The sequence below is a fragment of the Grampus griseus genome (assembly GCF_964374135.1).
Source record: "Grampus griseus genome assembly, chromosome: X".
In the NCBI taxonomy this organism is placed as follows: Eukaryota; Metazoa; Chordata; class Mammalia; order Artiodactyla; family Delphinidae; genus Grampus; species Grampus griseus.
This window is the reverse complement of record NC_138999.1, coordinates 91,250,992-91,275,046: the sequence shown is the minus strand read 5'-3', so window position 1 is coordinate 91,275,046 and position 24,055 is coordinate 91,250,992. Positions and strand designations below refer to the sequence as shown.

Genomic DNA, 24,055 nt, shown 5'->3' with positions numbered 1-24,055 from the left:
AACTAATAATTAAAGCTATATCTCTACAGAGATATTAAGCAATTACCTGGGTCATTCAAGCAAATTTTTCTTTCTCAAATTTAGTCACAATTATCTGGAAATTTCAGGATAATTTATTTGAAGCACAAGTTATTTAGATAATCTTCTCTGGGACACAAGGAATATTTATTTCATTTGGTTTTTACAGAGGGAACACTTGAGTATGAACTAGCATATTTTCTCTGCATATTTGACTTAGGAAAAATATCAGAAACTCTTACATTTGCAACTTGTCTCAATTCTTCCTCATGCTGATTAAAGATATCCTCCCATCTGCGTTGGCGCCTTTGCCTATGGGCTTCTAAATCTGATAGCTCAAACTCTTCAGGTCTGCGTGACAACTTTGCCCGGAACCTCTTTGGTGATAGTCTTTTTGCCAATGCCTGCCTTAGACTAGAAACTTTTGATTTTTTCTTCCGTGCTTGTTCTGGTTGAGAGTAAAACACGTCTGATGACAGGTTTTCCATCAGTGTTTGCAGTAGACCAAGCGGCTTTGAGTTATGTGAGTTTGGTGCTCGAAGTAAGTCTCTTGATAGTCCCTCTATCAGTGCTTGAACAGAGCCAACTGCCTGCGTGGGCTCTAGTGCCCAGGCCTGTGCTTGAGGTGACCTTTCATTTTGCCCCTCTACTGGAATGAGCACCTGAGTATCCAAATGTAGTGGCAACAGCACGTGGTGGTTCTGTGACAGTAGGGGCAGGAATACCTGGGCATGTACTCGTAATGACTCAGGTTCCTCTGCCTCTGTCTCTGCCTCTGTAGGCTCAGCAGCCTGTTCCTGTACCTCTGGCTGCTCGGGTGCCCTGTTCTGCTCCAGCTGCTGTTCAGGTACCTGGTTCTGTCTCTGCTGTTGTTCAGGGACCTGGCCCTGCCTTTGCTGTTGTTCAGGTACCTGATCTTGCCCTTGAACTTCCTCTGGTACCTGGTCCAGATCCTGCAGCTCTCCTGAGGCCTGGGGCTGGGCCTGAGCCTGCTGCTCTTTGGGTACCTGGGCCTGTACCTTTAGAGGCCTAGTGGCCTTAACCTGAGCCTGTAGTGGCATAAGCATCCAGGCTGTCCTCCGTAGTCGTGGAGGTGCCTTCATTTGCATCTGTAGGGGCCTAGATGCCTTAGCCTTAACCTGAGCCTGTAGTGGCATGAACACCCGAGCTGCCCCCTGTAGTCGCTGAGGTGCCTGGGCTTGCCCCTGTAGAGGCCTAGGTGCACTGTCATGAGCCTGTAGTGGCATGAACACCCTGGCTGCTCCCTGGAGATGCTGAAGGGCCTGAACCTGTGGCTCTTCTCGATCAGGTAACCACCTTGGCTGAGACGGTTCTCCATGCAGGACTCTAAGTGGTCTGCATCTACTGCTCGTAGGCAATCTCAGAAGCTCATGAGTACAAGAAGGTCCCCTAGAAATAAACATACAAATGAATGCTGTACAATTAGAGTTGTCAGTAGAGTGAAGTCATTCAGGGGAAATGCTTTTATTTTAAAAGATGAACATTTTCTGCAATAAAGGTATCTTCAGTAAATCTTTCTTGAATCATTCCTGTAATGTCTGAAAGTCTTTGCATTACTAATATATTCAGTACAAACGGTCTAATAATATACTTGATCATTCTATTACCAGAAATTAAGGACTCTTTGGGTAGTAATAAAAACTTTTCCTCAACATTTCCACTCAAATATCTCTTGCAAATACAGATCTGTTTTTATTTTATCAGAAAGGATTAAGTTTTCTGAGTCACATACAACAGTATGGAATCAACTGTCTTACATGAATTGCTAACATCAAATTATATATGTAATATGTCTAACGCACCTGAATCTTCTCATGGTATACTGCTCCTTAATAGCTTCTTCTCTTTCAAAGATCAGAGGTATTCCTTTTTATGAAAGAGGAAAAAAATGCATAACAGTCAACAGAGATTAAGATAATCCACCTTAGTCAATGTGCACCTTTACTGCTCAGGAAGCTGAGTGAATTTATAAGGACAAGAGGACTGTAACCCTTCACATAACGCCTAGTTGGTAATGTAGACAATATCCTTGTTCCTAGGCCTACTTCTGCAGCACGGTGCATCTATTCCATAGAGACTAATTTCTCTCAGCATAGGAAAAATATTTAGCAATCTGATTGCTGCAATTCTAAAGAGGAAAAATTGAGAAAGATAAAAAGGGAAAGGGCCAAGAGAAACTAGATGGTTGGTGAGCATGGCTTACAGGTGTGTACTCTGGATTTAAGGACTTTATGGCTTGGGCTCACACCTATCTTTTGTCCTTTCAATGAGAAGGTAAAAAATCTAAATTCTGGGTTTTACACTTGACACACTGAAAATGTTTGGCATCTTTCCTGTCAGCTGTGCAGTACTGAAATATAGAAGCTTAAAAATAAAAGACTTTTCTTTTTAATTTCCTATATTAAAGACTTCGGGAATGCGGCCCCCACTTTTCATGCATCGCCTCAGGGACTTCTATAGCCTCATGAAGAAGCTCAGGGTAAAGGCACAGCTGCCAAAGCAGGAGTAAGAGATACTTGACACCAGGAGGGAGATCCCAAAGAGGCCGCAGCTGCAGGAGGTGGGAGTCCTGGTCACTGTTGGCCTTCCCTGAGGGCTTTGACTGGGTTCCTCAGGCTGTGCACTGGCTGAGCATCACCCGCCTCATGGACCCATCCTGCCTCACGTCACCAAACCAGTCGCCCTATTGCCAAAATGAGCTAAAGTCTGAAAATTGCTCAGCAGGACCAGGCATAGCACGAGCCTCCTATCTTGTGGTTTCACTTGCCAAGGACCACTATCTAAATAATTCCGTGTGGCTGACAGGGTCTTGGTGCTCCAGTCAGGTGTCAGGCCTGAGGCTCTGAGTGGGAGAGCTGAGTTCAGGACATTGGACGACTGGAGACCTCACAGCCCCACATAATATCAATCAGTGAAAGCTCTCCCAGAGATCTCCATCTCAAGGCTAAGACCCAGCTCCACCCAACAGCCAGCAAGCTCCAGTGCTGGACGCCCCTTGCCAAACAACTAGCAAGACAGGAACACAATACCAGCCATTAGCAGAGAAGCTGCCTAAAATCATAATAAGTTCACAGCCATCCCAAAACACACCACCAGACGTGGCCCTGCCCACCTGAAAGACAATATCCAGCCTCATCCACCAGAACACAGGCACCAGTCCCCTCCACCAGGATTCCTACACAACGCACTGAACCAACCACACCCACTGGCGGCAGACACCAAAAACAACGGGAACTATGAACCTCTGGCCTGTGAAAACGAGACCCCAAACACAGTAAGTTGGGCAAAATGAGAAGACAGAGAAATACACAGCGGATGAAGGAGCAAGGTAAAAACCCACCAGACCAAACAAATGAAGAGGAAATAGGCAGTCTACCTGAAAAAGAATTCATAAAAATGATAGTAAAGATGATACAAAATCTTGGAAATAAAATATAGAAGAGAGGACGAGGGGAAGATGGCGGAAGAGTAAGATGCGGAGATCACCTTCTTCCCCACAGATACACCAGAAATACATCTACACGTGGAACAACTCCTACAGAACACCTACTGAACGCTGGCAGAAGACCTCAGACCTCCCAAAAGGCAAGAAATTCCCCACGTACGTGGGTAGGGCAAAAGAAAAAAGAATAAACAGACACAAAAGGACAGGGAATGGGACCTGCACCAGTGGGAGGGAGCCGTGAGGGAGGAAAGGTTTCCACACACTATGAAGCACCTTCGCGGGTGGAGACTGCGGGTGGCAGAGGGGGAAGTTTCGGAGCAGCGGAGGAGGGCGCAGCAACAGGGGTGCGGAGGGCAATGGGAGAGATTCCCGCACAGAGGATCGGTGCCGACCCGCACTCACCAGCCCAAGAGGCTTGTCTGCTCACCCGCCGGGGCGGGCGGGGCTGGGGGCTGAGGCTTGGGCTTCGGTCAGAGCACAGGGAGAGGACTGGGGCTGGCGGCGTGAACACAGACTGCAGGGTGCTAGTACACCACGGCTAGCCGGGAGGGAGTCTGGGGAAAAGCTGAACCTGCAGAAGAGGCAAGAGACTTTTTCTTCCCTCTTTGTTTCTGTTGTGTGAGGAGAGGGGATTAAGAGTGCTGCTTAAAGGAGCTCCAGAGATGGGCGCGAACCGCGGCTAAAAGCGTGGACCACAGAGACGTGCATGAGACGCGAAGGCTGCTGCTGCCGCGACCAAGAAGCCTGTGTGCGAGCACAGGTCACTATCCACACTCCCCTTCTGGGGAGCCTGTGCAGCCCGCCACTGCCAGGGTGCCAGGATCTAGGGACAACTTCCCCGGGAGAACGCACGGCGCGCCTCAGGCTGCTGCAACGTCACGCAGGCCCGCCCCGCACTCCGTGCCACTCCCTCCCCCCCGCGGCCTGAGTGAGCCAGAGTCCCCGAAGCAGCTGCTCCTTTAACCCCGTCCTGTCTGAGGGAAGAACAGACGCCCTCCGGAGACCTACATGCAGAGGCGGGGCGAAATCCAAAGCTGAACCCCGGGAGCTGTGCGAGCAAAGAAGAGAAAGGGAAATCTCTCCCAGCAGCCTCAGAAGCAGCGGATTAAAGCTCCACAATCAACTTGATGTACCCTGCATCTGTGGAATACATGAATAGACAACGAATCATCCCAAATTGAGGAGGTGGACTTTGGGAGCAAGATTTATGATTTTTTCCCCTTTTCCTCTTTATGTGAGTGTGTATGTGTATGCTTCTGTGTGAGATTTTGTCTGTATAGCTTTGCTTCCACCATTTGTCCTAGGGTTCTATCTGTTTTTTAAAATTATTATTATTTTTTATTTTAATAACTTTATTTTATTTTACTTTATCTTCTCTTTCTTTCTTTCTTTCCTTCCTTCCTTCCTTCCTTCCCTTCTTTAGACAACGAATCACCCAAATTGAGGAGGTGCACTTCGAGAGCAAGATTTAGGATTTTTTCCCCTTTTCCTCTTTTTGTGAGTGTGTATGTGTATGCTTCTGTGTGAGATTTTGTCTGTATAGCTTTGCTTCCACCATTTGTCCTAGGGTTCTACCATCTATTTTTATTTCTTTCTTAATAATTAATTTCTATTTTAATAACTTTATTATATTTTATCTTATTTTATTTTATTTTATTTTATCTTCTTTCTTTCTTTCTTTTCCTTCCTTCCCTCCTTCCTTCCTTCCTCCCTCCCTCCTTTCATTCTTTCTTTCCTTCTTTCTTTCTACTCCTACTAATTGCTTCTTTCTACATTTTCTCCCTTTTATTCTGAGCCAGGTAGATGAAAGGCTCTTGGTGCTGCAGCCAGGAGTCACTTCTGTGCCTCTGTGGTGGGAGAGCCAACTTCAGGACACTGGTCCACAAGAGACCTCCTAGCTCCACATAATATCAAATGGCGAAAATGTCCCAGAGATCTCCAACTCAACACCAGCACCCAGCTTCACTCAACGAGCAGCAAGCTACAGTGCTGGACACCCTATGCCAAACAACTAGCAAGTCAGGAACACAACCCCACCCATTAGCAGAGAGGCTGCCTAAAATCATAATAAGTCCACAGAAACCCCAAAACACACCAACAGACGTGGATCTGCCAACCAGAAAGACAAGATGCAGCCTCATCCACCAGAACACAGGCACTAGTCCCCTCCACCAGGAAGCCTACACAACCCACTGAACCAACCTTAGCCACTGGGGACAGACACCAAAAACAACGGGAAATACGAACTTGCAGCCTGCAAAAAGGAGACCCCAAACACAGTAAGATAAGCAAAATGAGAAGACAGAAAATATGCAGCAGATGAAGGAGCAAGATAAAACCCCACTAGACCTAACAAATGAAGAGGAAATAGGCAGTGTACCTGAAAAAGAATTCAGAATACTGATAGTAAAGATGATCCAAAATCTTGGAAATAGAATAGACAAAATGCAAGAAATATTTAACAAGGACCTAGAAGAACTAAAGATGAAACAAGCAATGATGAACAACACAATAAATGAAATTAAAAATACTCTAGAAGGGAAGAATAGCAGAAAAACTGAGGCAGAAGAACGGATAAGTGACCTGGAAGATAAAATAGTGGAAATAACTACTGCAGAGCAGAATAAAGAAAAAAGAATGAAAAGAACTGAGGACAGTCTCAGAGACTTCTGGGACAATATTAAACACACCAACATTCTTATTATAGGAGTTCCAGAAGAAGAAGAGAAAAAGAAAGGGACTGAGAAAATATTTAGTTGAAAATTTGCCTAATATGGGAAAGAAAATAGTTAATCAAGTCCAGGAAGCACAGAGAGTCCCATACAGGATAAACCCAAGGAGAAACACGCCACGACACATATTAATCAAACTGTAAAAATTAAATACAAGGAAAACTTATTAAAAGCAGCAAGGGAAAAACAACAAATAACACACAAGGGAATCCCCATAAGGTTAACAGCTGATCTTTCAGCAGAAACTCTGCAAGCCAGAAGGGACTGGCAGGACATATTTAAAGTGATGAAGGAGAAAAAACTGCAACCAAGATTACTCTACCCAGCAAGGATCTCATTCAGATTTGATGGAGAAATTAAAAACTTTACAGAGAAGCAAAAGCTGAGAGAGTTCAGCACCACAAAACCAGCTTTACAACACATGCTAAAGAAACTTCTCTAAGCAAGAAACACAAAAGAGGGAAAAGACCTACAATACCAAGCCCAAAGCAATTAAGAAAATGAGAATAGGAACATACATATCGATAATAACCTTAAATGTAAGTGGACTAAATGCTCCCACCAAAAGACACAGATTGGCTGAATGGATACAAAAACAAGACCCATATATATGCTGTCTACAAGAGACCCACTTCAGACCTAGAGACACATACAGACTGAAAGTAAGGGGATGGGAAAAGATATTCCATGCAAATGGAAACCAAAAGAAAGCTGGAGTAGCAATTCTCATATCAGACAAAATAGACTTTAAAATAAAGACTATTAGAAGAGACAAAGAAGGACACTATATAATGATCAAGGGATCGATCCAAGAAGAAGGTATAACAATTGTAAATATTTATGCACCCAACATAGGAGCACCTCAATATATAAGGCAAATACTAACAGCCATAAAAGGGGAAATCGACAGTAACACATTCATAGTAGGGGACTTTAACATGCCACTTTCACCAATGGACAGATCATCCAAAATGAAAATAAATAAGGAAACACAAGCTTTAAATGATACATTAAACATAATGGACTTAATTGATAATTATAGGACATTCCATCCAAAAAGAGCAGAATGCATATTTTTCTCAACTGCTCATGGAACATTCTCCAGGATAGATCATATCTTGGGTCAGAAATCAAGCCTTGGTAAATTTAAGAAAATTGAAAATATATCAAGTATCATTTCTGTCCATGACGCTATAAGACTAGATATCAATTACAGGAAAAGATCTGTAAAAAATACAAACACATGGAGGCTAAACAATACACTACTTCATAACGAAGTGATCACTGAAAAAATCAAAGAGGAAATCAATAAATACCTAGAAACAAATGACGATGGAGATATGAGGACCCAAAACCTATGGGATGCAGCATAAGCAGTTCTAAGAGGGAAGTTTATAGCAATACAATCCTTCCTTAAGAAACAGGAAACATCTCGAATAAACAACCTAAACTTGCCCCTAAAGCAATTAGAGAAAGAAAGACAAAAAACCCCCAAAGTTAGCAGAAGGAAAGAAATCATAAAAATCAGATCAGAAAAAAATGAAAAAGGAATGAAGGAAATGATAGCAAAGATCAATAAAACTAAAAGCTGGTTCTTTGAGAAGATAAACGAAATTGATAAACCATTAGCCAGACTCATCAAGAAAAAAAGGGAGAAGACTCAAATCAATAGAATTAGAAATGAAAAAGGAGAAGAAACAACTGACCCTGCAGAAATACAAAAGATCATGAGAGATTAGTACAAGCAACTCTATGCCAATAAAATGGACACCTGGAAGAAATGGACAAATTCTTAGAAATGCACAACCTGCCAAGACAGAATCAGGAAAAAATAGAAAATATGAACAGACCAATCACAAGCACTGAAATTGAAACTGTGATTAAAAATCTTCCAACAAACAAAAGCTCAGGACCAGATGGCTTAAGGCGAATTCTATCAAACATTTAGAGAAGAGCTAACACCTATCTTTCTCAAGCTCACCCAAAATATATCAGAGGGAGGAACACTCTCAAACTCTTTCAACGAGGCCACCATGACCTTGATACCAAAACCAGAGAAGGAAGTCACAAAGAAAGAAAACTACAGGCCAATATCACTGATGAACATAGATGCAAAAATCCTCAACAAAATACTAGCAAACAGAATCCAACAGCACATTACAAGGATCAAGTGCCATGATCCAGTGGGGTTTATTGCAGGAATGCAAAGATTCCTCAATATACGCAAATCAATTAGTGTGATATACAATATTAACAAATTGAAAGAGAAAAACCATATGATCATCTCAATAGATGCAGAGAAAGCTTTCGACAAAATTCAACACCCGTTTATGATAAAAACCCTCCAGAAAGTAGGCATAGAGGAAACTATCCTCAACATAATGAAGGCCATATATTACAAACCTACAGCCAACATCGTCCTCAATGGTGAAAAACTGAAGGCATTTCCACTAAGATCAGGAACAAGACAAGGTTGCCCACTCTCAGCACTCTTATTCAACATAGTTTTGGAAGTTTTGTCACAGCAATCAGAGAAGAAAAGGAAATAAAAGTAATCCAAATTGGAAAAGAAGAACTAAAGCTGTCACTGTTTGCAGATTACATGATACTATACATAGAGAATCCTAAAGATACTACCAGAAAACTACTAGAGCTAATCAATGAATTTGGTAAAGTAGCAGGATACAAAATTAATGCACAAAATCTCTGGCATTCCTATACACTAATGAAGAAATATCTGAAAGTGAAATCAAGAAAACACTCCCATTTAGCACTGCAACAAAAAAGAATAAAATATCTAGGAATAAACCTACCTAAGGAGACAAAAGACCTGTATGCAGAAAATTATAAGACACTGATGAAGGAAATTAAAGATGATACAAATAGATAGAGAGATATACCATGCTCTTGGATTGGAAGAATCAACATTGTAAAAATGAATCTGCTACCTAAAGCAATCTACAGATTCAGTGCAATCCCTATCAAACTACCACTGGCATTTTTCACAGAACTAGAACAAAAAATTTCACAATTTGTATGGAAACACAAAAGACCCCGAAGAGCCAAAGCAATCTTGAGAACGAAAAACGGAGCTGGATTGGTGCTTTGTGACCACCTGGAGGGGTGGGATAGGGAGGGTGGGGCGGAGGGAGATGCAAGAGGGAAGAGATATGGGAACATATGTATATGTATAACTGTTTCACTTTGATATAAAGCAGAAACTAACACACCATAGTAAAGCAATTATACCCCAATAAAGATGTTAAAAAAAAAAGAAAAAGAAAAACGGAGCTGGAGGAATCAGGCTCCCAGACTTCAGTCTATACTACAAAGCTACAGTAATCAAGACAGCATGGTACTGGCACAAAACAGAAAGATAGATCAATTGAAAAGGATAGAAAGCCCAGAGGTAAACCCACGCACATATGGTCATCTTATCTTTGATAAAGGAGGCAGGAATGTACAGTGGAGAATGGATAGCCTCTTCAATAAGTGGTGCTGGGAAAACTCGACAGGTACATGTAAAAGTATGAGATTAGATAACTCCCTAACACCATACACAAAAATAAGCTAAAAATGGATTAACGACCTAAATGTAAGGCCAGAAACTATCAAACTCTTAGAGTAAAATATAGGGAGAACACTCTATGACATAAATCACAGCAAGGTCCTTTTTGACCCACCTCCTAGAGAAATGGAAATAAAAACAAAAATAAACAAATGGGACCTAATGAAACTTCAAAGCTTTTGCACAGCAAAGGAAAGCATAAACAAGACCAAAAGACAACCCTCAGAACGGGAGAAAATATTTACCAATGAAGCAACTGACAAAGGATTAATCTCCAAAATTTATAAGCAGCTCAATAACAAAAAAACAAACAACCCATTCCAAAAATGGGCAGAAGACCTAAATAGACATTTCTCCAAAGAAGATATACAGACTGCCAACAAACACATGAAAGAATGCTCAACATCATTAATCATTACAGAAATGCAAATCAAAACTACAATGAGATACCATCTCACACCAGTCAGAATGCCAATCATCAAGAAAATCTAGAAACAATAAGTGCTGGAGAGGGTGTGGAGAAAAGGGAGCACTCTTGTACTGCTGGTGGGAATGTAAATTGGTACAGCCACTATGGAAAACAGTATGGAGGTTCCTTAAAAAACTCCAAATAGAACTACTATATGACCCAGCAATCCCACTACTGGGCATATACCCTGAGCAAACCATAATTCAAAAATAGTCATGTACCAACATGTTCATTGCAGCTCTATTTACAATAGCCCGGAGATGGAAACAACATAAGTGTCCATCGTCAGATGAATGGATAAAGAAGATGTGGCACATATATACGATGGAATATTACTCAGCCATAAAATGAAACAAAATTGAGATATTTGTAATGAGGTGGATAGACCTAGAGTCTGTCATACAGAGTGAAGTATGTCAGAAAGAGAAAGACAAATACCATATGCTAACACACATATATGGAATTTAAGAAAAAAATGTCATGAAAAACCTAGGGGTAAGACAGGAATAAAGACACAGACCTACTAGAGAACAGACTTGAGGATATGGGGAGGGGGAAGGGTGAGATGTGACAAAGCAGAGAGAGGCATGGACATATATACACTACCAAATGTAAGGTAGATACCTAGTGGGAAGTAGTCGCATAGCACAGGGAAATCAGCTCGGTGCTTTGTGACCACCTGGAGGGGTGGAATAGGGAGTGTGGGAGGGAGGGAGATGCAAGAGGGAAGAGATATAGGAACATATGTATATGTATAACTGATTCACTTTGTTATAAAGCAGAAACTAACACATGATTGTAAAGCAATTATACTGTAATAAAGATGTAGAAAAAAACCAAAAAGAAACCAGGGAATGAATGTGCAGGTAACAATTCACCATAATGCATATTTTACATTAATTCATAAAATATGTAGCAAGTGTCAATATGATATATTCATATATATGCATATATATGCATATATATGCATATATTCATATGCAAGTATAAAAATTATTATATGGTTGTTAACTGAAGCAGAGTTTAACCTCAACATGCATTTTCCCTAATTTTACCTTTATTCTGAGAGAATGAGAATAAGTTCTGTACCTGCTTATGCTCAGGGGAAATCAAGTCTATGCATTGAGATTTAAACAATCCAAACTCATTAAGAGGAGGTTGGGGAGGGTTTACACAAAGTCTAGTTTAAATACTGAAAACTGAAATAAATTTTTAGAAACCATGAAAAAAATATATACAAGAAACATTTAACAAGGACCTAGAAGAACTAAAGAGCAGGCAAACAGTGATGAACAACACAATAAATGAAATTAAAAATTCTCTATAAGGAATCAATAGCAGAAAAACTGAGGCAGAAGAACGGATAAAGGACCTGGAACATAAAATAGTGGAAATGACCACTGCAGAGCAGGATAAAGAAAAAAGAATGAAAAGAATTGAGGACAGTCTCAGAGACTTCTGGGACAACATTAAATGCACCAATATTCGAATTATAGGGGTCCCAAAAGAAGAACAGAGAAAAAAAGGCACTGAGAACATATTTGGAGAGATTATACTGGAAAAATTCCCTAATATGGGAAAGGAAATAGTCAATCAAGTCCACAAGCACAGAGAGTCCCATACAGGATAAATCCAAGGTGAAACACGTCAAGACACATATTAGTCAAACTATCAAAAATTAAATACAAAAAAAAATTAAACCCAGCAAGGGAAAAGCAACAAATAACATACAAGGGATCCCCATATGGTTAACATCTGATCTTGCAGCAGAAACTCTACAAGCCCGAAGGGAGTGGCAGGACATATTTAAAGTGATGAAAGAAAAAAACCTACAACCAAGATTACTCTCCCCAGCAAGGATCTCATTCAGATTCAACAGGAAATTAAAACCTTACAGACAAGCAAAAGTTAAGAGAATTCAGCACCACCAAACCAGCTTTACAACAAATGCTAAAGGAACATCTCTAGGCAGGAAACACAAGAGAAGGAAAAGACCTACAAAAACAAACACAAAACAATTAAGAAAATGTTAATAGAAACATATATATCGATAATTACCTTAAACGTAAATGGGTTAAATCATCCAACCAAAAGACACACACTGGCTGAATGGATACAAAGAAAAGACGTGTGCATATGCTGTCTACAAGAGACCTACTTCAGACTTAGGGACAAATATAGACTGAAAATGAGGGGATGGAAAAAGATATTCCATGCAAATGGAAATCAAAAGAAAGCTGGAGTAGCAATTCTCATATCACACGAAATACACTTTAAAATAAATACTATTACAAGTGACAAAGAAGGACACTACATAATGATCAAGGGATGAATCCAAAAAGAAGATATAACAATTGTAAATATTTATGCACCCAACATAGGAGCACCTCAATGCATAAGGCAAATGCTAACAGCCATAAAAGGGGAAATCAACAGTAACACAATCATAGTAGGGGTCATTAACACCCCACTTTCACCAATGGACAGATCATCCAAATGAATCTAAATAAGGAAACACAAGCTTTAAATGATACATTAAACAAGATGGACTTAATTGATATGTATAGGACAGTCCATCCAAAAACAACAGAATACACTTTCTTCTCAAGTGCTCATGGAACATCTTCCAGGATAGATCATATCTTGGGCCACAAATGAAGCCTTGATAAATTTACGAAACTTGAAATTGTATCAAGTATCTTTTCTGACCACAACGCTATGAAACTAGATACCCATTACAGGAAAGAATCTGTAAAAAATACAAACACATGGAGGCTAAACAATATGCTACTAAATAACCAAGAGATCACTTGAAGAAATCAAAGAGGAAATCAAAAAAAACCTAGAAACAGATGACAATGAAAACACAGTGACCCAAAACCTATGGGATGCAGCAAAAGCAGTTCTAAGAGGGAAGTTTATAGCAATAAAAACCTACCTCAAGAAATGAGAAAAATCTCAAAGAAACAACCTAACCTTACACCAAAAGCAATTACAGAAAGAACAGCAAAAACAACAAGAAAACAACCCAAAGTTAGCAGAAGGAAAGAAATCATAAAGATCAGATCAGAAATAAATGATAAACAAATGAAGAAAATGATAGCAAAGATCAATAAAACTAAAAGCTGGTTCTTTGAGAAGACAAACAAAATTGATAAACCACTAGCAAGACTCATCAAGAAAAAAAGGGAGAAGACAAAAATTAACAGAATTAGAAATGACACTGGAGAAATAACAACAGACACTGCAGAAATACAAAGGATCATGAGAGATTAACACAAGCAAGTATATGCCAAAAAAAATGGACAACCTGAAAGAAATGGACAAATTCCTAGAAAAGCACAACCTTCTGAGCCTGAACCAGGAAGAAATAGAAAATATAAACAGACCAATCACAAGCACTGAAATTGAAACTGTGATTAAATATCTTCCAACAAACAAAAGCCAAGGACCAGATGGCTTCAAAGGCAACTTCTATCAAACATTTAGAGAAGAGCTATCACCTATCTTTCTCAAACACTTCCAAAACATAGAAGGGGGAGGAACACTCCCAAACTCATTCTATGAGGCCACCATCACCCTGATACCAAAACCAGACAAAGATGTCACAAACAAAGAAAGAAAACTACAGGCCAATATCACTGATGAACATAGATGCAAAAATCCTCAACAAAATAGTAGCAAACAGAATCCAACAGTACATTAAAAGGATCATACACGATGATCAAGTAGGGTTTATACCAGGGATGCAAGGATTTTTCAATATACGCAAATCAATCAATGTGAAACACCATATTAAAAAATTGAAGGATAAAAACCATATGATCATCTCAATAGATGCAAAAAAGTTTTCGACAAAATTCAACAACATTTAAGATAAAAATCCTCCAGAAAGTAGTCAGAGAGGGAACTTACCTCAACATAATAAAGGCCATATATGACAAACCCACAGCCAACATTGTTCTCAATGGTGAAAAACTGAAACCATTTCCACTAAGATCGGGAACAAGACAAGGTTTCCCACTGTCACCATTCTTATTCAACATAGTTTTGGAAGTTTTAGCCACAGAAATCAGACAAGAAAAGAAATAAAATGAATTCAAATTGGAAAAGAAGAAGTAAAGCTGTTACTCTTTGCAGATGACATGATACTATACATAGACAGTCCTAAAGACTCTATCAGAAAACCACTAGAGCTAATCAATGAATTTGGTACACTAGCAGGATACAGAATTAATGCACAGAAATCTCTTGCATTCCTATACACTAATGATGAAAACTCTGAAAGAGAAATTAAGGAAACACTCCCATTTACCATTGCAACAAAAAGAATAAAATACCTAGGAATAAACCTACCTAAGGAGACAAAAGACCTGTATGCAGAAAATTATAAGACACTGATGAAGGAAATTAAAGACGATACAAACAGATGGAGAGATATACCATGTTCTTGGATTGGAAGAATCAACATTGTGAAAATGAATCTACTACCCAAAGCAATCTACAGATTCAGTGCAATCCCTATCAAACTACCAATGGCATTTTTCATAGAACTAGAACAAAAATTTTCACAATTTGTATGGAAACCAAAAAGAGCCCAAATAGCTAAAGCAATCTTGAGAAAGAAAAACGGAGCTGGAGGAATCAAGCTCCCAGACTTCAGACTATACTACAAAGTTACAGTAATGAAGACAGTATGGCACTGGCACAAAAACAGAAAGATAGATCAATGGAACAGGATAGAAAGCCCAGAGGTAAACCCACACACATATGGTCACCTTATGTTTGATAAAGGAGGCAAGAATATACAATGGAGAAAAGACAGCCTCTTAAGTAAGTGTGCTGGAAAAACTGGACAGCTACATATAAAAGGATGAAATTAGAACACTCCCTAACACTATGCACAAAAATGAAATGGATTAAAGACCTAAATGTAAGGCCAGACACTATAAAACTCTTAGAGGAAAACATAGACAGAACACTCTATGACATAATTCATAGCAAGATCCTTTTTGACCCACTTCCTAGAGAAATGGAAATAAAAACAAAAATAAACAAATGGGACCTAATGAAACGTAAAAGCTTTTGCACAACAAAGGAAACCATAAACAAGACGAAAAGACAGCCCTCAGAATGGGAGAATATATTTGCAAATGAAGCAACTGACAAATAATTAATCTCCTAAATATACAGGCAGCTCATGTAGCTCAATAGGAAAAAAACAAAAAACCCAATCCAAAAATGGGCAGAAGACCTAAATAGACATTTCTCCAAAGAAGATATACAGATTGCCAACAAACACATGAAAGGATGCTCAACATCACTAATCCTTAGAGAAATGCAAATCAAAACTACATTGAAGTATCACCTCACACCAGTCAGAATGGCCATCATCAGCAAATCTACAAACAATAAATGCTGGAGAGGAAACCAGCAAGGAATACTCTTGCACTGTTGGTGGGAATGTAAATTGATACAGCCACTATGGAGAACAGTATTGAGGTTCCTTAAAAATCTAAAAGTAGAACTACCATACGACCCAGCAATTCCACTACTGGGCATATACCCTGAGAAAACCATAATTCAAAAAGAGTCATGGACCACAATGTTCACTGCAGCTCTATTTACAATAGCCAGGACATGGAAACAACCTAAGTGTCCATCGACAGATGAATGGATAAAGAAGATGTGGCACATGTATACAATGCAATATTACTGAGCCATAAAAAGATACGAAATTGAGTTATTTGTAGTGAGGTGGATGGACCTAGAGACTGTCATACAGAGTGAAGTAAGTCAGAAAGAGAAAAACAAATACCGTATGCTAACACATATATATGGAATCTAAAACAAAAAAAAGTCTTAAGAACCTAGGGTTAGGACAGGAATAAAGATGCAGACATAGAGAATGGATTTGAGGACACAGGGAGGGGGAAGGGTAAGCTGGGACGAAGTCAGAGAATAGCATTGACATATATACACTATCAAATGTCAATTAGATAGCTAGTGGGAAGCCGCCCCATAGCACAGGGAGATCAGCTCGGTGCTTTGTGACCACTTAGAGGGGTGGGATAGGGAGGGTTGGAGGGAGACACAAGAGGGAGGGGATATAAGTCTACATATAGCTGATTCACTTTGTTATATAGAAGAAACTACCAGAATATTTTAAAGCAATGATACTCCAATAAAGACATTAAAAAAAAAAGAGTTTAGGACAACTATATTTACATCTTCCATGTAATCTCCATATAATCGTGTCTTTTCCTGCAGGTTACATTTTGAAAATCTTGCAGCTCTGGTAATTAGCGAATTCTCAACTAGATGTGTGGTCTTCCTGTATCCATTTGTGACTGGTCGGCTTCTGTGTTGCTGGTCCAATAAATTCTCCACCATGGGTAAATAAATTAATTCCTTCTGCTTCTCACTCCAAAATAAGATATGTATATTTATGTAGATGGAAGGAGCTCACTGCAATCAATCTTAGAGTGAATCTGAGAATGCCTGCTATCTTTTTCAGGCTCCCCCCTTGCTATTCCATTACCACTCAACCCTGCCTATGGTGCCCTAAGTTAAATGCGGAATATGGTATACAGCCTATAAAGTTAGAACTTCCTAAGTAATTTCCTCTGGGTTTGATGAACATTCATCCTGCCATTTTTGACATTAAAATCTAGAAGCTTACTTTTATTTGCATAAATGTGTTCCTTTAATTTCATCTTAAAGTTGGAGATTCGTACATAAAATCAACTTTGTATGGTACACTGATATTACTTCAAAATTAGTAGTCAGAAAATGGATAATTACAAATCCATTTATCTCATTGGAGTTAATTAACATATTAGCCAAAAAAGAATAATAAGATATAGATTTTGTTATCTTTTTTAAAATTTTATTTCTTCAGTTAGGAGTTTTCTTAAAATGAAATTGGCATATCACAAAATTCTTCTGGAGGCCTTCAAAGTCTTTGTAAATATGAACACGTGCCAGTTGTAACTGACAAAAAATTATAATCTTATGTATATATATATGATCAGGTAAGAGACAATGAATTAAATGCATATGGCATATTAGTGGAAAAACTAAATATCAGTGGTCTCAGAATTTTTACTTTCAACCTAATTCTTAAATATTTTTTTCTGAAAAAATTTAATAAATTTTGCTCTCATTTGAATATTTATTCCAGTAAAATGAAGATTCACATATTCTACCTTTTTTCTGTCTCTTTTTAATGATTCCAGTAAGGTGCTTCTTTAATGACTCAACAACATGCCCTTCATTTTTTATATTCCGAACAAATGGGTGATGAAGCATGTTTGCAGAAGTAGGACGAAATAAGAAATTTTTTATCATGCACTTTTCCATGAAATTATGGAACTTGCGGGACCTAAAAGAAATGAGTCAAAGAGATAAAAGAGCATTCTCAGGCCTGCCACACCTCCTCCCACCTCCACCCACATGCCACTCTGAAGGTTGTATTTTTGAAGAGAGTTGTCTCTAGCTATTAATAGTCTTTTCAATAGCCAAATATTCTGCAGTTTGACAATATACATTACACAGCAATGCCATTCAAACCTCTGAAGAGGCCAGAGTCAATGGCATTTTCTACCCAAATAATAGTAGAAACTTCAATGAGTTCGGAAGTATGTACATGATAAAAAGTCAAGTGGTGTGAAGGCAATTAAGTGGTTGATGTGATTTATGTAGACCATGAGACTAGATTGGTCATCCCACAGTAGTCATACTTTGAAGCCTGAGTGTTTCACTTGACTATATGCACTTTAAGCTATAAAGGTGCCAATGTAATGATCCAGAAAAGGGTGTTAATAGTACCATGACTAATTAATCTTATAAAATGGCCCACAGAAACAGATGTGACCAGAAAGCCTGAATCTGTGGGAAGGGTTAAATTTAATCACAAGGAAGAATGTCTGCAATCAAATCATAGTAACCACTTCTACCAGGAAAGCAATAAATACTAAGACAAGCAAGAGCTTCAGGTACTAGATCAAAAAGCTTCAGGAAGAAAGAATCCCAAGTTTAGTTGGGCTGTAGCACGCTGAGAGAACAAGTCCTCTTTTCTAGGTCTTTGGATGTTTAGTTTAATGGGTAAAAAGACTGGGCTATATATCACAATCACTGACTGCCTATCTGGGCTCAGTGAGAAACTTCTCAAATGGCTTCCATTAGTCCATCCCATTACTGAAGAAATAACTGAATATGCCACTAATGCCAGGACAGTAATGTCATCACAATATACTATGGAGAGTATTATTTCTGATTGGCTAGCTAGCTCTTAATGAACACTAGTCATTTAGACCCCCTTACTTAAGGTATTGGTTTTTAGGAAATATTGTCCAATAAGGATGTTGAAGCAGGACTGACCAAATGAATTCTGCTACATAAAAATGTCAGGTTAATGTGTTTAAGAGATTAAGTCATTCATCTTTACCATCCGCTGGATTTGACTTTGGGAGCAGATTCTCGCAAAATAACGAATAGGGCTTCCAAAGGCTGAAGGTTACACAGGGCTGCAAAGTAAAATAGATAAGCTTAGAATGAGTAATAAGGGTAACTACAGAACACACTTCTTATTCCAGAGGGGATTCTCACTATTCTTTCACATATCATGTTGAATAGATACTAAGGAATAGATACAAAAGAATGTAGTTAGAGGAAAGCTGATTTTAACGCAAACAGTCCATTATATAAGATCCTAAAGCTTCACTATTGCCAGGTGTGACAAATAATAATAAATTACACTAGATAAAAATTTTGAAATGTGTGATTGATAATTTATATGTAGAGAAGTAAACAATACAGGTGGAGACAAGCACTCTTCTGTGTTTTGTACTGCAGGTATCTACAGCTGTAAAATTGGAATATGTAATTATAGGCTGAAAAAGTCAACCAGACTAATAACTATTTGCAATAATATATAAACAATGATTTAGTAGTCTAAAAAGAGGAGAATAATCTGTTTTGGAAGCTGACAGTCCTAGGAAAAGAAGTAGATAGAGTAACTATTAAGAACACACCCTCTAGAGTAAGATCATCTGTGTTCAAATCCTAATTCTACCTTTGTGACCTTGGGCAAATTACTTAACCTCTCTGTGCCTTGGTTTCTTCATCTTAAAAACAGGAAATATATCAAGAATTCCTTCAAAGAGTTGCTATGAGGATTAAATGGCAACCTACATATAAAAGTGTCTGGCACAGAGTAAGCACTTAATAAATATTAGCTATTGATATTATAAGATTTTAACTATCTGGCACCTCAATTCTGTGCCAAATTACTAGACTTTCATTCTCTTTTTTTAGACACACAGCCATACAAAGAAAAGCCTATTCCAATATGTGGTATATAATTTCATTACCTCATTGGCTTGGGAATTCTGGGATTTTCTGTAAGTGTTTAAATATGTGTCTCACTTCACTTATTTCCTCTTGTGTTTTGATTAAAGAAAACAGGCAGTGCAATAATTCCCCCAAAGGAAAGCCATAGTGTAAATTTCATCTAACACTAGAAGTGTGCCATTCATCTGAGGACATTTTGATATTAATAACTCTTTAGAGGCATCCTTCCTCTCCCAAAATACATCTCCAGAGAAATTACAATGTCAAACTGGCCTCTCATAGTAGTAGAAAGAAACTCCCCAGGGTAATTTCATTAGAGTAATATAAAGGCAATTGTTCAAAGGTCAAACTTTCGTTTCAATTACATGGGTATAAATTAATAGAAGGTGCAGGTATATAAATGAGGGCAAAATTAGCCCCCAGCTCAAAAGATCCGGATAATATTTGATTCTCTTCATTCCTTTACTGTGTCCAATCAATCACCAGAATCTGTCCTTTAAACATACTGTAAGTAAATTTTTACAATATTAAGCAGTTGTCATTTATTAACATCTGAGCATCTCAGTTAACTAACAACATCTTCAGTGTCAAGAGTTAGGGCATAGGCTGGGTAAGTTTTCATGAAAGGAAAGGAGAAGTCCACAAATGAATGAGGCATAGGGTGGGTACAAGAACTATGTCAAACAGCAATTGTGGAGGTTTCCTATATTGTTTAATTTTAGGAATTCCAGTTAATGTCCCCTTCACCCCATATATCCTAATGTTGCCTAAATTTTCACCATTAGAAGCTCATTCCTTTGAAGTAGTAAATCTACTTTAAAAATACATATCTTGATAGATTAGAAACATTAAACTGGGTGTAGTTTGAATTATTTTAAATAACGTGGTTTAACACCTACAATATGTTGAGATACAAAGGAATCTTCTGAATACTGAAGAAATGGATCTCCTGATGGGACAGGGGTAAAGACACTCAGGTAAAGATTGATCTGGGGTGTAAGGGAAGGACACTACAAGGAATAGAAGTAGGACTATAAACAAGCATGTCTGATAGTATTACAAACAATCTCTACAACACCAAGGAGAATGCTAACATAGGAAAAGATACAGTTCTGATTAAGGTAAATTGGCTGGTGTAGATCCTTGACAAGGAAGGAGAGTTGGAGTAAACTGTCAATCCAGTCCTGCTTCTCCAGGCAACGATTCACTTTTCTATAAAAAACAAAGAAACTAAGAACTACACATATTCAATATTAATTGACCTATGATATTCCGGTGTTTGAATAACTACTAGTAATGTTCTGGCCTTGGTTTAAAGGACTGCACATCAAGTTTGAATTTCTATCCAGAATCCAAGGACTTAAAGTCCTGATGTGCAAGGGTCCTGATTCTCTCTCCTCTGAGAGTCCCTACAGCACCCTTTTAGTGAGAAGGTATTCTCTATTTCTTTTTACTTCCCTGGGAGAGACTCACCAAAGGCAGAAGGGGATTTTGTTATTTGGACCTCAGAGGTAATTATCACATAACTGTCACTTTGGAAGGCCATCCTTTCTGAGATGATAAATATCACAACCTGGGGGATTTCTGTATTTAAATTGATGACAGCCATTTCCATCCAAAATTAATACTCCAGGCAATAAAGGAGACTGGTGAAAGACAAATGTTTTAGCAGTATGGCTATTTCAAGTTGTTCATGACTAAAGCTGCACCATTCCAATGACTACTTATCCAGGCATGCTGGTCCTATTTTCTACTGTTAGTTAAGAATCTCCTGGTCCTCAGCTATCTTTTGCAAAAAGTTGCCATTTGTGTATTCTGTGAAGAACTCCCTCTCTGTATTTCTTCTGTGAGTTGCTCATTACGCCTCTTTTCTCCAATGATTTATTGTTTTAGAATAAAAAAGTGAAACCAAAAAAGGTGAATCAAAAAGTACAAATCTGCAAAATGTAGAAAGCTAGTCTTTTTGGAAAGACAATAGAAATAATATACTACTTGATGCAGTCATTCATCCTAACCAAATACATGCATCAATATTCATGAAATACAATATGTGTATTTAAAGAGAGCAAGAGAGGAGGAGGAAGAGGAAGAGTGGAGGAGCTCAATATAATTTAAGCATGTTTCATAAAGAGAAATAATCATGAGATAATGAGGAATAATATGTACCTTCCCAGTTTCATCTCAATTATATATATGTGGAGTAAACAATTTTTCCATCATTTAAAAACTCACCCAATATAGGTACTTTGTAGCTTTTTGGGCACTAGCAGAGACGCAGCAGTGACCTGATCTCCACATCTGGCTCAGCTTTAATCCAAGCCCGTTCTATGATATGTGATATTCCAAGGGACACCAGGAATTCTTAACAATTCTGTTACCACTATTTCTACTCCCATTAGCCTTGAAACACAGTGATAATATAGTAGATACTGTGCAGATGAAGCAGGTAGGGACATGGGAACCTACAAGATCTGCTTGGAGAGGGAGAAGCAAAGTAATTCCAACCCCTGCCCCCTGACACACACACACTCCAGGCACTTCTCTCACTTCTCATCAATACTAGGAATGTATTTATTATTTATATCCTTGGATTTAGGTATTGAGGACAACAAATATGCTCTGCTTATGGGGTCATACATTAGATGGTTATTAATCATTTATACACAAGTTCACATTCTATTTTCACTTTCCTATCAGAAAACAGTGTCCTGAGAGAACAGAATGCTGACAGGTCATTTAAATGATGGGAAGGAGGGGGAAACAAGAGGAAATGAAGCCTTCTGAACAATTAGGGGCAATGAAGTGGCTGATAGGAGCAAGGAAGGCACCAATGATGAGCTAGACTGACTCCAAAGGAAAATAAAAAACTTACTTCTCAATGTTGTTGAGGATTGGCTCAATTAAAAGGAACTACTGGGGATTTTCTCAACTGTCACAGTCTGAAGTAGTAGCAGGGTATAACTGTAAATGTTTGGGAACCTAAATATTCCACCAGTGAATATGTACTGAATGCCTTTATATTCTGTTTGGTTAGGACTATCAGGACCAAATGTTATTGAGGCTAAATTGAAACAACACTCAATCATCCTAAAATAAGATATCTTAAGAGAGAAAAATACAAACTCTTCTTATAGACATATCTGGCCATTCTGACTGCAGCGTTCGGTAAGCAGGAAAAGGCCACCATTTATAGTTTGGCACATAGTGTGGCACCTTTGTAGCCAGTACAAGCTAGCTAGTACAAGTGACAGATTTGTACAACATGTTTCCCTAACTTTGAACAAACAACAAATATTTTTACTCACGAGGAGCCCCTTCAGCCATTTCAATAGCAGTGATTCCCACGGACCACACATCACTCTGCAAAAGAAAAGATGATCAAAAAAATGTCACTTAAAAATGGGAAACTGATAGTATTTAGAATCTCAAAACAATCTTTGGCTGAGGGGAGATGTCAATGCTACAGCCATTTTATGGGTTTTCTATAATGGGGCTTCATTAGAGACTGATGTTATAGGAAGATCTTATTGACCCTGTGACCAGCCAGTACTACACTACACAACCAGTTGACATGGGATGGGATTCAATGTAAGGAAAATTCATCTTGGATGTATTGCTATTGTTACCTTAACTGAAATAACAGAAGGAATTTATTGTAAAGAAGTCCTATCACATACTACTAGCTGTAAAGAAGTTGGATCTTAGGTAAATGATTTAACTCTTTGTATCTCAATTTCACCTTATGTAGAGATGATAATGGTATACACATCATAGAACTAGTATAAGTATTAAATGAAATACTATATATAAGCACTTCAGCAGTGCCTTGAATATAGTATATTGAAGATAGAATTATTATAATTCTAGGAAATTATGTTCTAGGAGGCTCTAGGAAATGACCCTCACTACTATTAACTGTACTTTGTTTTTTAGAATGTGGAAAGGGCACAGGGCTAGAGGTGCACTGTTTGGCTTAATGACTCCTAAGCAAGTTAACTGAATTGTTAAAACACCTGTTTATAGATGTCTTAGCTTCAAAGGGTTGTTGTGATGGTTTAAGTTTTCTTTAAGTTACATGGGACTAAAAATTAAAGACATATAATTAAAATGGGTGAAAGTCCTTGGAAGACTGCCAAAAATTGTACAGCTATAAAACATTATTTTTTTTACAGCAAGCCACTTAAAGAACATTACACTTCCATTGTCTCCATAGCTCCTAATAGTACTGGGCTATAATAAGCTCTCATCAGGTCTGCTTGCAGATCAAGCAGGGGGCATTTAAGGGAAAGGGAAAAGAGATGAAACTTGAATTAATCAACTTCAAGTATTGAGTCCTAGGTTCCATACAACGAAACCACAATGAATTGTTTGGATGACTTATGATGTGGAGAGTGAGTGTGGTTTTTCCAGTCTATAGCAAATGGAGAGTTTTCTTTCCACACCAGCTT

At 38.5% G+C, this 24,055-nt stretch overlaps 1 protein-coding gene across 3 annotated transcripts in view; it reads right to left on the bottom strand.

Annotated features, from left to right (window-relative positions):
• The window catches only part of NRK (Nik related kinase), a gene marked incomplete at both ends in the record, with an annotated part of 163,678 nt that overhangs the window by 44,811 nt on the left and 94,812 nt on the right, over positions 1-24,055 (bottom strand). For all 3 annotated transcript variants that reach the window (XM_082681152.1, XM_082681153.1, XM_082681154.1), the window contains 5 exons: positions 261-1,428; positions 1,842-1,905; positions 17,462-17,637; positions 18,703-18,781; positions 22,913-22,967. In XM_082681152.1, coding sequence (XP_082537278.1) covers positions 261-1,428; positions 1,842-1,905; positions 17,462-17,637; positions 18,703-18,781; positions 22,913-22,967 — 1,542 coding nt within the window. The remainder of the gene's footprint in view (positions 1-260; positions 1,429-1,841; positions 1,906-17,461; positions 17,638-18,702; positions 18,782-22,912; positions 22,968-24,055) is intronic.